The sequence below is a fragment of the Phascolarctos cinereus genome, unplaced genomic scaffold, assembly GCF_003287225.1.
Source record: "Phascolarctos cinereus isolate Bilbo 61053 unplaced genomic scaffold, phaCin_HiC Scaffold_4;HRSCAF=312, whole genome shotgun sequence".
NCBI classification, from domain to species: Eukaryota; Metazoa; Chordata; class Mammalia; order Diprotodontia; family Phascolarctidae; genus Phascolarctos; species Phascolarctos cinereus.
The window spans coordinates 5,653,824-5,669,383 of record NW_027555847.1 but is presented as its reverse complement, the minus strand read 5'-3'; the positions used below and the strand labels follow the sequence as shown (position 1 = coordinate 5,669,383).

Here is a 15,560-nt window from a genome sequence, read left to right as displayed (position 1 = left end):
TCTGGTCTGTTAGCCTCCTGAATGATGGGGAACCCTTGAGGATCAGATTCATCTTTCAGACTGAGCTCTGTGTGAGCTGGGGCTTTGTTTCTCCCCCTACAAGCAGCACAGGGCTCTGGCCACCAAGAGAAGCCTGATCAATATTTGGGAAATTGAATTAATAGTAGCCAGCATTAATTATTTAATTAAGTAAGAGAGTGGGGGTAGGGGCAGGGTGGGGGGGGTGCATATCCCCAAGAGGAAGGAATTCAGGGAAGTTCAGGGGACGAAAGTCAGAGCAGGGGGGGTGGAAAGGAAAGTGTCCTCTGAGTCAGAGAATCTCAGAGTGGGAAGGGAGCTTGGAGGCATCCCCCATCCAGCGCTCCCCAGCCCAGCCAGTGGTCCTCCAGCCTCGGCTTGAGGTTTTCCAATAAGTGGGGAGCTCTCCACTTTGCTCCCTCCTTTCCTCCCTCTTTCCCTTCTTCCTTCCCTACCTCCCTCTCTCCTTCCCTGTTTTCCTCCCTCTTTCCCTCTGTCCCTTCTTCCCTTCATCCCTCCCTCTAGGCAGCCTAGGCCACTTTTCCAAAGCTCTCATATTTCAGGACAGGGACCAGACCTATGTTTTATTGTTCTAGGGAGCTCCCAGTGAGGAACCTCCCCTCTCCCAATGCAAGTCAACCCCTTCCTGACAGATTTAAGTCCTGGAGAGCTGCCTGAAGAGTGGAAAGCCCCTTAATCAGGCAGGTCGACATCTTAGGAAGTGACTTTCGTGTCTAAGTTAGGATTTGAACCCAGATCTTCCCAGGTCTGAGCCCAGCTCTCCCCTGCTGCTCTCTAATCACTGAGGTTTGTCTTGGCATCAAGTCTACATCTTGCAACTTCCTCCCACCATGGCACTCATCCTTGTCCTGCCTCCTCTGGCCAAGCAGAGACAGGCTGAGCCTTCTTTCACACACACGTGAGGACAGCTCCTTTGTCCTCTTCTCCAAGCTGAGTATCCCCAATTCCTCCATCCAGTCCTTCTGTGGTGGGACCTGGGAGGCCTTAACCAGGCAGGCCTAAAGTCCTGCCTCAGAAGGATCTAGCTTCTCCAGGGACCAAGAGGGCTGAGAGAAATAGCTCTGACTGGAGGTCGGAATGCAAAGGAGGTAACCCAGAGGAAGGCCTGGAACCCCGGGGGTCTGATGACCTGGAGGAGCTAGTAGCTAAGGCCACAGTCTGAGAAATGGGGGCCTGTGCTCCTCCCAGGATCCATTCTGCAAGAGGGGAAAGGGGAGGCTGGGTCACTGGTGGAGGACCAGGGCAGAGTCCAACAGGGACCTGGGAAAGATAGCTTGGTAGTGGAGGGCTTGGCCACAGACAGGAGACAGCCTGTCCTTATACCATTCCTGCTCTGGGTAAGTCCTGTGCTGCCCACCAGGCATGCTGGCCAGAGGTGTGGCTGCCAGCAGAGAAGCTTGGGCAGGACCCAGAAACTGGACAGCTCTCAGAGAGGGGGTTGATGGCTAGATGCGTGTTCCATACTCATTCCAGGCAACCTAGAAAGGACGCTTCCATAGGCTGGCTCTCAGGCTCACAGGCCTAGAAACGAAAAGGACCTTAGAGGTCATGAAATTCAACCATATGACTTTACAGATAAAAAAAAAAACTGAGGCCCAGAGAAGGTGAGTGATGGACCCGAGCTCATATTGCAGGGACGAGATTTGAACTTGGGTCTAGTGCCTGTGAGTACAATGCTTATTTGACTAACACACCATTATGGTCTCTTCCGGGCTCACTCAGAGCATCCCTCCTCCATCCCGACTTTTGCTCCAGGAAGGGCGGCAGTCAGTGCCCAAGCAGGCTGGAGGGGAGGCAGCTCTGCCTGTCAATTCACCCACGTGGCCTCTTCTTTCATTTCAGCATTTCAGCTTTGTTTCCCTGCCCACGGATGTGCTGGAGATTGAGGTGAAGGACAAGTTTGCCAAGAGCCGCCCCATCATCAAACGCTTCCTGGGGAAGCTGTCCATGCCAGTGCAGAGGCTCCTGGAGAGACATGCAATCGGGTAAATGCACTGTGTCTCACTTAATTGTGCTGAGCCCAGCAGAGGAGAGCCTGGCTGGGAGTGCACCAGGGGCTGACACCCTGCCCCAATCAATTCCTTAGCTGGAGTCTCAGAGCAAACTGTTCTCACTCTTCCTATTTTGAAAAGTCTGCTTAATTTTGTGAGTGAGTCAGCAGCCCCAGGTCACAGGCAAAAGCCCCGGCTCAAGGGGGTGTTTGTGTCTGAATCCAGAGAAGATGGAGCTAATTGACCATCAGCTCTCTCAAGCCTCTTCCAGGCATGTGGGAAGCTGTCCTAAGGAGGCTTCTTGGGAACACCCAAATCTTAGGAAAAGCTGCGGATGATGATGTCTCCTGTCACCACACCCAGTGCTCAGTTGGGAGACCTCAGGCACTCAGTTCACTCTGCTCTGCCTTAGACCACAGAACTAATGTCTGTCTGTCTGTGTGTGTGCAAGCGTGTGCATAGGCACACATAACCTTGTGTACTTAAGTCCTGGGGTTTTCTTTGCTCACTGGAAGAGCTCTGGGATCCACTTCCTTTTCTCTTGCCCATCTTTTTTCCCCAAATGGGTTCTAAGGGACTTCAGAGAAGGAACCATTTCTTAGGCTGCTTTATACCCCTCAAAGGGGTCCTAGAACATATAGGACAGTGCATAAAGAGACAGCCTGGTAGGCCCTGGAATCAGAAAAAAAAAACCTGGGTTCTAATCCCACCTAGGATGCTTAAGAATTGCTCAACTTAGAAACAATTCCATTTAAAATGCAAGTAAAACAACAACAACGACAAAAAAGTTAACATGCACAACAGCTTCTAGCTTCTTTTATTGCTTCTAGCAATAAAATACCTTCTGGTTTCTGAGAAAGAAAACAGAAATGTAGTACCCTTGTGTGGCATCTCCCCAACTTAGCACTCACAGATTAGGGCCAGGATGGGGCTAGGGTTGGTTATTCTCAGACTCAAGGTACTCTGTGGGTCTGTGAGCCCCCATGGGTGAGTTACATTTAATAGTCAGCCATAAGACACAATTAGCTCAAAGCAAAAGCAATTACTAAGATGACATAATTAAAAATGTCTACCGAATATTCCCACCATAAGCCTAGGGCGTACTGTCCCATAGAGGCAGCACCCAGTGGAAGAGTGAGCACAAATGTAGAGTTTGTTGGTAATGAGACACATGTGTGAGGAAGATGTGTGGCCAATGTGGCTGTGTAACTCATGCCTCAGGCCCTGCAGGCACCAGGGTCTCTCCTCATGGCTCTTCCCTCATTTCTCTTCTTCAGGTATGTTTCCTCTTCTTGGGGAGCCACTCAGAAGGGTTCCATGGGTCTTCTCCCCTTTGCAGTCTAAGTCTCTAATTCCCATCCATGATAAACGACCTAGGTGGACTTGGGCAAACCGCTTAATCTTTTTTGGACTTTGGCATCCTTCTCTGTAAAATGAGCAGGTTGAGCCAGACGGCCTTTGGGGCCCCTCCCAGCTCTCCATCGATGAGCCTGTAAGTCTTCCAAAGTCTTACAGCTCAAAGCTGAACCTAGATCCCTGGAGTCTTTAACCATCTGACCAGTATTCTGCACTGCCTCTCTACTCGGATTTCATTTAGGCTATGGACACATGGGGCTATTCTTGTGTTCCTAGCTGATATAAATCGTAACCTTGGGACCACAGGATTTTAGAAGTGCCCTTAGAAGTCACCTAGTCCAAGCTCCTCTTACAGATGAGGAAACTGAGGCACAGACAAAGGAAAGGAATTTCTCAAAACTCCACAGGTAGTAGGCGGCAATGCCAAGATTTTAACCCACACCCTCTTGATGCAAATCCTACACTTTTTCCACTGCACTGCCTTTGGATTAACTGGGCAAACCCTGGGGGAACCCCAGAAGAAAAGGCTGGGCCACAGAGGCTCAAGAAGGGAAAGAGTTGGAACCTGGATCACAGTGAGAGATGCTAACTCTCTAAGTGATTCAAACCTGTGGTCCTTCTGAGGACCTGCCTCTATGAGGGCCTTTTCAAAGCCATCCCAGTGATACATGATAATAATCATGGATAATAGTGCTACATCATTTTAAGTCTTGTAGAGCACTTAAAAATTATCTCATCTGATCCTTGCAGAACCCTGGGAGGCAGGTGTTGTTATTGCATCCATTTTACAGATGAGGAAACTGAGAATCACACAGCTAGAAATTGTCTGAGGAGGAATTCTAACTCAAGTCTTCCTGACTCCATGACCATCATTCTGTCCACTATGGCACCCTCTAGGCGCTAATAGTCTCTATTTGACCTGCATGCATCAGTTTGCTTAATCTACCTCTGGGGAATTCAAAGCCTAGTACTAAAACTTTTTGAAGGAAAAAAACAATGTCCCTGCAATACTCTTGTGGCAAACTGAAGAATGTGGGCCAGTGCTTCTCCTAATTATGGATGTTTTCTGGAAATTATCATTTGTTATACCATCTACTCCCAGCAAGTCCCCTTAGCTAGAACTGTCTTAGACTTCAGCCTTCCAAGCAGGGACACAGCTGGGATCTTTTGACTGACCCCAGTCCCAGGGAATGTCCTTCCTTGTCAATAGGCAGATCCTCAGGCCCTTTGTCAGCATTGGGAGAACCCACCGATCTTGATCCTGGGGAGTGTGCTACTGGTCTCCTGGGATTTGGCATCACTTCTGTCATTTCCAATCGATCAGAAGCATTGTGAGAGCTTCCTTTGGGGGCAGACTTAGTAACTAAAGCCCCAGACAACTTTCTTTAAAAAGAGATCTTAGAGCTTTGGTTGAAAACCAAGCATATACTCAGGGAACTCAGGTTCTATTGGAGGGATAGCATGTAATTAACATGGTAGGTGCTTATATCTCCCCCCAGGGACAGGGTGGTCAGTTACACCCTGGGCCGCAGGCTCCCGACTGATCACGTCAGTGGACAGCTGCAGTTCCGATTTGAGATCACCTCCTCCATGCACCCAGGTATTTCCGGCATCAGCCTCTGTCTCCCATTGGACAAATGACATTCATTGCCCCTTCCTTCCCAGGCCCCCCGGAGTTGGATGAGGCGGCCAGAGTCCAGGAGCACATAGTACCTGCTGACAGCCCATGTGAAGGGCTGTGTTCCCCTGCATGTTGCTAAGTCCTATCTGCATTCCAAGCCCCACTGAAGGTGAAGAGCAAGGCCTCAGGCTCAGAGGGTTGTGGCTCTTGAGCTGAAAGGGAATGTAGAGGCCATCCAGTCCAACCCTTCATGTTACAGATGTGGAAACTGAAGCCCAGAGATGCCCAGCATCACCGAGTCAAGACTGAGTGACAGGTCTCCTCAACTCCACAGCCAGTGCACCCTTTTGCCTCTCTCCAGCTAATACACTATAGACCAAAACTCAGGTCATCGTGGGGCTCAGCAAGGATAGCCACAGGCCGTGTGTTCCCAAATAGTCACAAAGCATGGGCTCAGGGCACAAGCAGGGGGAAGCCAAGCACCTTCCCCCTGCTGGGAGGTGGGAATCTTTCTAACATCAGAGGAGGAATGAAAAGTAGAAACCTTCAGTTATTCCACCTTGTCTGTCCCAGTATGAAAGAAGAAGCATCTGTGGGGCCTTTGGGGTCTCTGCCTCTACCCCTAATATTTAATAAGCCTACTCTTTTGGGGATGGAGACCCATTGGGCCCAAAGTGGGATCTGCCCAGGGCAGGGACAGCAGCCTCTGAGGGCTCAGGTTCTCCTAGCTCAAGGGCACAGCTCTGTTTTGTTTAGTTTGTTTGGCAAGAAGAGCCACATTGGCTGAGTCTGGGCAAACCCATGAGCAAACACCCAAAAGGTTAGTCCTTGGAAACCCATTCTTTTGTATCTAGGAGGCTGATTGGAAGGCTCCCTAGGGATAGTTTCTCTCTGGGGAGTGAATTTTGCTAGTAAATCATGAAGATAGTCAGGGTCCAGGGAGAACTGACACCTTGGGGAGAGCCACACTGGGTCTCTGGCACCTTGCACAAAGATAAATGGAGGAAGCTATTGGACTTGTGCTTCTCACAGAGAACCAAACAGCCCTTGGGCCTCTGGCAGTTTGCAGACAGCCAGACAAGACCAGAGAAGCAACATGGTATATGGGTGAGTGTTAGACTGGGAGTCAGGAAAATAAGAAGAGAGCAGAAGGAGTGGATCTGGGATTTCATCAGTATAGGGAACTCTCAGGTGAGGAAAATCCCTTAGCCAGTGCGGGTCAACATCTCCTCTGCAGCTTACGTTCTCAGAGAGGAAATGACCACCCAGAGTCACACAGCCAGTATTGATCCAGGGCAGAACTTGAACCCAGGTTTTCCTGGGACCTAATTAACTGTGCAGCTGATCTCTCTGAGGTAGTCAGTTAACAAGCATGTATTAAGCACCTACTATGTGCTAGGCAGGCACTGTGCTAAGCACTGGGCATACAAAGAAAAACAACATCCTTGCTCTGGCTTCCAAGGGGCTTTCTTTCCAGGGAGATAGAGTTTCCACATCTGCAAGTGAAGGGATAGACCACATGGCCCCCAAGGTCCCTTCCAGCTTAGAATCTATGAGCACGGGATTCTCTGGCCGTTCACATCTTGCAAGGATTCAGAGAAGTCATTCCGGGGTCCACAGTTTGCAGAATGGCCTTTGGAAAGGGCTTGTTTCAGGGATGGGTTTGCTTTCCCCTGTCAACAGGCTTGGAATTCAGGCTGCTTTCCAGCCTTTCCTCTGCCCAAACCACACCTGCTAGTTACTTTGCAGCAGAGCTGCTTTCTCTCCCCTTTCAGGTTCAGGTAGGGTGATTCAGGCAGAGAATAAAGGGATGAGGGTGGGGCCAGGCAGACAGCCCTCTGGCCTCGATGGGGACTTCAGTGACTCCAGGAGCCTCTCCCATCTGCGGCAGATGGTCTTGGCTACTGTAAAGCTTCAAAAATCAAATATGCAGGTCATTTCTTAGCTTCAGGACTCTGAGTATGTCTCTGTAGCTGAGTTTTCTCTCCACCATGATTAATGGGATCTGGAGTTCCCCAATGTGCCTGGGGCAGCAGTAAATTCATCAATACAATTCATTAAATACTCCAAATGGGAAAGCCACTGGTTCTGGTGGGGGGGGGGGGCTCATGCAGACTTCCTTCCTTACCCCTGGCATCCTCAGCCCCCCACCCCACCTCCTCCTAGGCACAGTGTTCCTTGGAAGGCTTGGGGTATGGAACACCACACACACACACACACACACACACACACACACACACACACACACACATCCTGCCTGTCCACCAGCAGCAGCCCCTAGATAATCTTTCAATACTGTGTACGGTGAGGTGAAAAATCTCTCTCTTTCTTTTTAGCAGATGATGAGGAGATCTCCATGAACACCGACCCTGAGCCAGCCGAGCTTCAGGAGAGCACCCTGACCTATCTGATGGAGGTCAGCCTCCCTGAGGAGGCCACATGTGTCCGGCTGGAGGGGGAGGAGAGCAGGGAACTGGATCAGCCAGATGGGGGTGGAGAGGTGAATGGTTTGGGGGGCGACAGCCTAGAGGCCCCAAGGCCACCTGAGGAGTCCAGCAAAGAGACAAGAGAGGATGACAAGGCTACTAATGAGGTTGCTGAGCTTCCTGGGCCCGTGCCAGCCGAGCAGCTGCCCTCACTCAGTGCCGAGGACCTCGATGTGTGCCCGGACACTCCTCCTCCTCCCCCTCCTCCTCCCTCTCCTCCCCCACCCTTGGAAACCAGCAATGGCCTCTCAGCCGTACAGGATGATGGAGAAACTCCCCCCAGTGCAGAAGAACTGGGGGCAGAGGACGCCGAGCCAGAGCCCCTGGCTGTTGAGGGCCAGAAGAAGGAGGAGGAGGTGGAGGAGCAGGGGGAGGAGGGCGAGGAGGAGGCCGAAGGGGAGGAAAGCCTGCCTGACTTGCAGCCGGAAAAGGACGGCCTGCGCTTGAGGCCCTCGGTGAAAAGGAAAAGCCGGCCGTGCTCTCTGCCGGTGTCGGAGCTGGAGACGGTCATCGCGTCGGCCTGTGGCGAGCCCGAGACCCCGCGCACACATTACATTAGGATCCACGACCTGCTGCACAGCATGCCCTCGGCTCAGGGGGGCCGCGGGCCAGAGGAGGAGGAGGAGGCCGCAGAAGAGGAGTCCACGGTGAAGGACGTTTCGGAGAAGGATGTGCTCAGTGAGGCAGAGACGGTGGCCCTCGACCCGCTGCGCCTTGAAGACGGGCCAGAGGCAGGGGATGCAGAGGTGGGCAGTACCAGCCTGGTGCCCCACAGTCCATCCGTCCAGCGGCTTTTGGATCTGAACGGCGGCTCCTTCACAGACAGTGAGCCCCGGCCCAGCACCGGCAGCGAGAGTGACTCCAGCCCCCGGCAGGGCCGCGACAACGACTTTGAGGGTTGTGACACGTCCTGCTACAGCACGTCCTGCTACAGCACGTCCTGCTACAGCACGTCCTGTTACAGCACGTCCTGCTACAGCCCGTCCTGCTACGAAGGCAACAACCGCTTCTCCAGCCACACTCGCTTCTCCTCCGTGGACAGCGCCAAGATGTCCGAGAGCACGGTCTTCTCCTCGCAGGACGACGACGAGGAGGAGAACAGTGCGTTTGAGTCTGTGCCAGGCTCGGTGCCCAGCCCGGAGCTGGACCGGGAGGCGGGCGATGGCACTGCTGCCTGGCCAGACGACCTGGCTGCTCCCCATGGCAATGCCGCAAGAACCGCAGATGGGCTCGAGTCCCCAAGTGCGGGACCCAGCAACCGGAGAGAAGGTTAGACCACAAGTCACCAGCCGGGGAAAGAATTCGAGGGCTTTCCAAAGTAGGAAACGATAAATGGTAGTGGCCAGTCCTCAGTCAGAGTGGTCTCTTCCTGTCTCATTCCTATACGGCTCTGAGCCCACCCGTCCTCAGAGGGGAATTCACAGTTCCAAATTGTTGAATGTGGGCATGGGTGCAAGTGAATGATATCGCTGAGAGATGCTATATCAACCAGCTAATCTTGACATTGGCCGAAAAGTGACCAAACGTTTTTAAACAAAATGATCCTATAGGAGAAAAGATCTGTCTCCAGTATGATTTGGACAATGTTAATATTAGCTGGCTAAGCAGGGTTACTACTTCACAAAACACGCGTCATATATTATTAGCCAATGAATACTGATCCTACTGTGATTTGGACTTTAGGCATACCCTTTATGCATATGACCAGGTATTGGATTATAACTCTTCCATGATTCCTACTTAGGTTTATATAAAGAACTTTCATATAGTCAGCTCACAATTTTCTGAGCTAATGGAGGTAAGCAGTGATGTGGATAATATAACACCCTTATAATGGGAGAAATCATATCCTTTGGTTATCTCGTATTTTTTTTTATAAATTTCCTTAAACAGAACATTGATCTTTCAAAATATGTTGTACTGATGGTTATTTTAAAATTAATTTGCATTCCCTAACCAGAGATTTAAAAAAAAAAACTTTGTGATAATAAAGGTCAGTAACCCATAAAGGAAAAAAAATTGAACCGGGAATCATGTAATTAAGAATTCTAGTTAAATATAATAATGCCTCAGTGACTCAATGTATCACAAATTTAAAAAGAAAAACCAAAAATGCCCTACTCATATGCCAAGTAAGTTAAGAGAATGAATCTGAAAAGTATTCAATAAACATATGAAGTTATTTTTCATCTAAAAATTTCTATCATCGCCAATTAAAGGAGAGAGGCAAAAGAAGTATGGAGACAGATGGTGGAAAATAGAAAGGATGGACAGTGACAGAAAGAAAGAAATGATAAAATGATGACAGAAAAGGAGAGAGCAGGAAATGGAATACCTACAGAAAAAAGGAGCATATAATACCAACACTCATGCTTGAGCGTATGCACACATTTAAGGAGTGATGTCTCCATTTTAAAATAATGTCATAAAAGAACCTTAAATGGTGTTGTATCTTCTTACTGTGGGCATAAATTAAGGCTTTCTCTTTCTGGATTTTGTGGGTGGGTTGAATGATATCAAATCAAGAATTGAGTCTGGCCTGTAGGTAGAATGTTTTTTTATCTCTAATATGAACAATGCTTAACCACTGTTTATTTTACATTACAGTTGGTCTTGGTAAAAATAATGACACCCCTTCTCCTCACCCATATAGAAATCTACAGTGAAATTAAGACAAGAGCAGGATTCATTCCTGACATAGGATGCCACCAAATGAGAGCTGGGGGAAGCCAAAACCTTGCCTCAGTTCACCCACCCAACCACAAATATGAAATTGAGCTCTGGTCTAAGTGTGTAGATGAGTGTGTTTGGTAAAGAGATTTGCTGTTGATTTGTCTGTGCTATATTTCTGTGCACACGTGCTTTGTCTGCTCTGGTTCTTTCCTCCACAATCAACCTAGAGGTAAAGAAGGGGAAGTAAGTCCTTGGGAAACCCCATCCACCATGTAAACAAGACAAGGCAAAAGGACAGTGGATACCAAAGTCCCTGGCTGCTCACCAGAAGAGAGCCCATGGATGGGCATTCCAATGGCCAGTAGTATCAGGGGACCTTTTCTGGTTCTCTGATGCATCAAATTGGGATGAAATCACATGGCAGAGGGAGGGAGCTCTCGCTTGACTTCTTAAGACATGCAGGACTCTGAGGAGGTTTTCCAGTGTCTCGGAAAGATTTCCCAGCAACTTTGAGAAAGTTAGGTCAGCCAGTCAGTCAAGAAGCACTCGTTAAGTACCTACTACATAGCAGGTGCTGTGCCTAGTAACTAAGCCTGCAGAGAAAGGCAAACACAGTCCCTGCTCTTCACAGTCTAATGAGGGAGGCACCCTGTAGACAATGACATACAAAGAGCCAGTGGGAGGCTGACTGATAACTGTCAGCTTTTAGCTGACTTTTCTAATGGAGGACGCCACTTTTCTGAGTTTTTAAACGTCCCTTCTCTGAGCCCCTAATTCAGTCTGCTGGCATTATCTAACTGCAGAACATCCATACTTCTCCCAAAGCTTCCATTTCTCTCAGCCCTGGCCCTCTATAATTGTTTACAAAAGGACAAGGGATGGAATCTCCTAGTTGTTCAATTTGACCCCCACGGTTCCCAAATCTGCTCCCAAGGAGTGAGGTAGACTTCCCCAGAAGGACCCAATGGGTCAGCTTTGTGTCTGGGGACAGGGGAATCTGTGTGTGACCCTTTCTGTGTGCCAGGGATCCATCCTTTCCATCCTCCATCCTGCTCCCATTATATTGGCTGAGACGTCTGTCATATCATTCCATTGGCTGGAATCCCCAAAGCAGTTAAAATCCATTCCATTCCCCACCACTGCCACCACCCCCAGGCAACAGACACCCTTGTTTCACGTGGTTAATTAGCTGTCTTTGGCTTTCTTGGTAGAAGGAATTAGAAGGGAAGATTTAAAACAAATCATAAAACAAAACACAAACCACTCAAGCCTGCTGCTGGACACAGCAGAGTTGTCCCTGTCCTTTTGTGATATTTTACATGGAAATATTGACAAACTGGCACCAAGAAGCCTTACCCCCAGAAGCAGGGCTTAGCCTATAGGTGGGGCTCAGCCCAGAGCCTTGGCAAAGCTTTCAGGCCCTGGTAAGAACAGACACCCAAAGAAGGGATGAGGGGCACACAAGAGCTTCCCAAAGAAACAGTTTGACTCCATTAACATTTAATAGGGGACTCCTGCTCCCAACAAGAGATGTGCCCATTGCTCAGGTTTTACTGTTTGCCTGTGAGTCAATAGGGTGAAACAGGCATTAGCTTATCTGCTGTCCTGCTCACTCCATTTTGTACCTGAGCCATGGAGCAGAGAGAGTGGTCAGGACAGACAAATAACCATTAGCTCTTCCTAGGGACAGCCTGGGAACTCACAGAGATCTCTGGCTTCTTTTCTCACAAAACTCAGCTTTCCTCATTTTGGAGAGACTAGATAATAGAATTGACTTTCCCCACCTCCTCAACTTTCCTTCCCCCACCCTTATTTACAAAAGCCAGATGTTTTCTGGAGGGAGAGGAAGAAAGAAATCTACCCATGTGACTCTGTATTGTCTTACTTAACAGAGGACCATCTGTGCCAAAGCAGGGCTGTATGAGGACTACAGGCTTCAGTCAGGAAAGACCAAGCTGGGTTAGAGCCATGCAGTGACTATCTAAAATGTCACCTCCTGTGACACCTGTGTGCCATAGCCCCTCTGCATGGCCAACCCCTCCCAGAAATTCCTCAGCAGGGATCACAGCATCATGAAGTGGGATGAGGTCTGCCCCAGTGCTTTGTCCAGGATTTTCTGAGGTCTAGCCTGACAGAGCGGCGCCCACCATCTTCACTTGGGGAATGCCTTACATGATTACAATAAGAATTTTCAAGCTCTCTCTGAGGTCTCTGTCTTTTTCCTCTTCATTCATCACTTTTTGTTGTTTCCAGTTCCTTCTGTCTTGTCTTTCTAACTTTTGTCTCTGTCTCTTGTTCTCCTTACCCTCCCTGTGCCGAAGCAGCTGCGTTCACTTGTTTCCATTCCAAGAACAGTCCAGAGTCCTGTTCCTGTCTCATACAGTGCCCTGGGCATATCTCCACTCCTTGGCCCTTGAATCCTAGGTCTTGGCACACCAGCCTACTGCCTCCATCTTGGATTGGTTTCATCTGAAAATTTCATACAGAAAAACCAAATCTCACATAACAGCCACAGAGCATCTCTCTCAGTTGGTACCTACCCAAAACTGGAGCTGTAGCCTCGGAGAAACCAAATAGGGCCTCAAAACACACCTTGCTTGACCCCAATAGGACAACTGGGCCCTTAGAAGGCCCTGCTAAGCTTTTCTTACCTCCTTTTCCTGCACCTTTTTCCTCTTAAGAGAAATCACCCCATTAAGAGACCCAAAGGGTGCCGTTCTGATCCTATGTTTTCATCTGAGAGGTTGGTTATGGGTCTTTGGGTTCATCCTTTTCCTTGTTCTCTGCCACATGAATGTGGGTTACGGTAGCAACGCTACATGGGTGTAGGACCCCCAGCCTCACCACAGTGGTTTGCCTGACAGAGGCGCTTTGGAATGACTTTGCCACAGCAATGTGTGAATCTGAATGTCTTGACTGTCTCATCCTTAGGTGATTGTCCTTTACTCCAAAACTCTCAGCCAGTTGGCCTGCTTCCCTCCCTGAGGCCCGACCACCATCACTACCCTACTATCGATGAGCCTCTTCCACCAAGTAAGCCTTAGTTTTTAACATCGATTTCTGAACCCTTCCTGGAAAGTCAAAACAGGTTAGTGTGGCATTTCTGAACCAACCCTGCTCCAGTCCCAACTTCCAAAGAATAAGGTTTTCATTATGGGATCATAGGAGATTAATTGGTGGCCTCTGGTCCTGGCTACCACTGAGGACTGGGAGACAGCATTGCCAGGAATCTCAGAGGCCTAGCAAAACAGTAGGAAGTTCTCTCAAAATCCCTCTGGATTCCTCAAACCCAAGGGGCACTACTTAGGAGGGGAAAGTCAAGACCACCTTCTGCGCTCCAGTGGAGGGATGGCATCCTTATTACCCTTACATTATTAGGACACCACATACTGCTGTTGTCCTGAAAGCTATTGGCATTTGCAGCCGTTGACACTGGCTACACCAGTCATGGGGTTTGTTAGATATTCCTAAGTGAAATTAGTTCTTCCTGGCCAGACAGGAAAGCAGTTTGTCCTGCAGCACCTGGGCAACGGAGTGAATAACAACTATTCCTTTGTTGGTAAATTTCCAGGGGCCAATTTTGGGTTCAGTTTACTTTTCCAATCACTACCAGCTTCCATATTTAGCTATCTGATTTTTTTAAAAAATAGATTCTCTAAGATGCAAAGAATGGACTTCTCTATCGTTCATTTCCATTCTTGTCTCCTGTGCGCATCTAACCCTGTGGCTACCTATCAGCACAGTGGAGCCCAGCAATAGCACACCTCACTCATGAATGGGCCAGAATGGTGGGCCTTTCTGCCTATTAAACAACAAATCATGGGTCCTTTTCAGGACATGGTTTATCAGTTTAAAAACTCTGTGAGTCTTATACAGCTGGCTAGCCTTAAACAAACTCAGCCAAGAATCATGACTTTCAATGGTGCCTGACTCAGGATTTGTCACTCAATCATTGTTTTAGTAATATGCCCCAAGTAGAAAGTAACATAAACAAATTTCAATCCCTCAAGAGAATCCAACTTAGAATTTGCCTAAAAAGAAATACTCTGCATTTCTCACTGTCTGTAAGAAAGAAATATTCCTTTAAACTCTACTCCCTCCTATCCCTTCTCTGCCCTCCTCTCCTCTTCTTCTCCCTCCCCTTCTCTTCCTTCCTCTCCCCTCCTGTTTCTCTTCCCCTCTGCTCTTCCTTGACAACAGTACTTACACATACAAATATCAATTACATATAGTGGAACGTCATTTTCTATTTGCTATGAACATTTGGAGAATAGGTATTTTTAAAAAATGTTTCCCAGAAGCTTTTCTCCTTATTGAAAGTGATCATTCCCAAATAGATATTTAGTGTTTCCATTTTCTGCCTAAGAAATACTGAAGAACAATGGATTGGTGTTATAATGGACCACCCTCCCAAGGTCTCTTAGACAAAACCAAATAATAAAAGGGCCATTTCCTTCTTGCCGTTGTATTCACTTAAATTGAAGATTCTTCAGCACCACACCCCAACTGAAATGGCATGAGACCAGATGCTACGCCTATTTTTCTGTTATATCTCAGAAGAACCTAGGTATTTGGCTCTAGAGATGGAGGGTCTTTGAACTGGGGCTGACCTGCAGAGCACTGCACCCAGAGAGTCCAGGCAAACACATAGTGACCATCCCATCATGCCCAAAGCCAGAGGACTCACTCTCCAAAGACAAAAAGATACTTCTCGTTTTGTTTACACTTGCCTCATCCCATCATGATGCAGGAAGAGTGTTGGCCTGACATGGCCTTAAATTGGTTTCTCAATTACCCAACATTTCTGATTTCCTATAAGCTCATTAAAAGAAGTCATTGCAAAACAATCTCCCACCATATCTCTAAAAATTTATTATCAATAAATGATATTACATAAGAAAAAACTGACATGGAGTTAATGGTGATGATGATAGACCTGAGTCTCTTAGCTTGAAAGTCCAATGCACTTTCTACCGTACCACACTGTCCTTTCTCTGAGACCTCAAAATTCACTATTAGTATAACCTCATCAACACACTTGCAGACCTAATTATGTATGCTGTGGTTAGTGTTCAGTAATGAGCTACTGCAGACATTAGCCAAGCAAGGTTCGACATTATCCAGATGGACCAGCCAATGTTCCATTTAAACTAAAATACCAATAAATAAACAAACAAACAAACAAACAAATAAATAGAAAACAACTTTCATATTCTGAATCCATCCTGACTGGGTTTCTCTTGTTGAATGTTTAAATTAGATGTGGCATTTGTTGGTATTTAGGTTTCCATGGAATGTGAAGGAGTCCATCAGTGTTAGGTCAACCCATCACTGGACCACAACCCCACAGACGTATAACTTCTGACACCAGGCCATGGACTTGTGTCAACTCTG

The 15,560-nt window shown here is 48.1% G+C and overlaps 1 protein-coding gene across 5 annotated transcripts in view; it reads left to right on the top strand.

Moving 5' to 3' along the window:
* HECW1 (HECT, C2 and WW domain containing E3 ubiquitin protein ligase 1) overlaps positions 1-15,560 on the top strand; it is a 317,358-nt gene that overhangs the window by 236,383 nt on the left and 65,415 nt on the right. For 4 of the 5 annotated variants that reach the window (XM_078152039.1, XM_020964420.2, XM_020964418.2 and 1 more), the window contains 4 exons: positions 1,882-2,024; positions 4,886-4,986; positions 7,344-8,762; positions 13,098-13,199. In XM_078152039.1, the coding sequence (XP_078008165.1) occupies positions 1,882-2,024; positions 4,886-4,986; positions 7,344-8,762; positions 13,098-13,199 (1,765 nt within the window). The remainder of the gene's footprint in view (positions 1-1,881; positions 2,025-4,885; positions 4,987-7,343; positions 8,763-13,097; positions 13,200-15,560) is intronic. The other variant, XM_020964419.2, reaches the window with a different exon arrangement.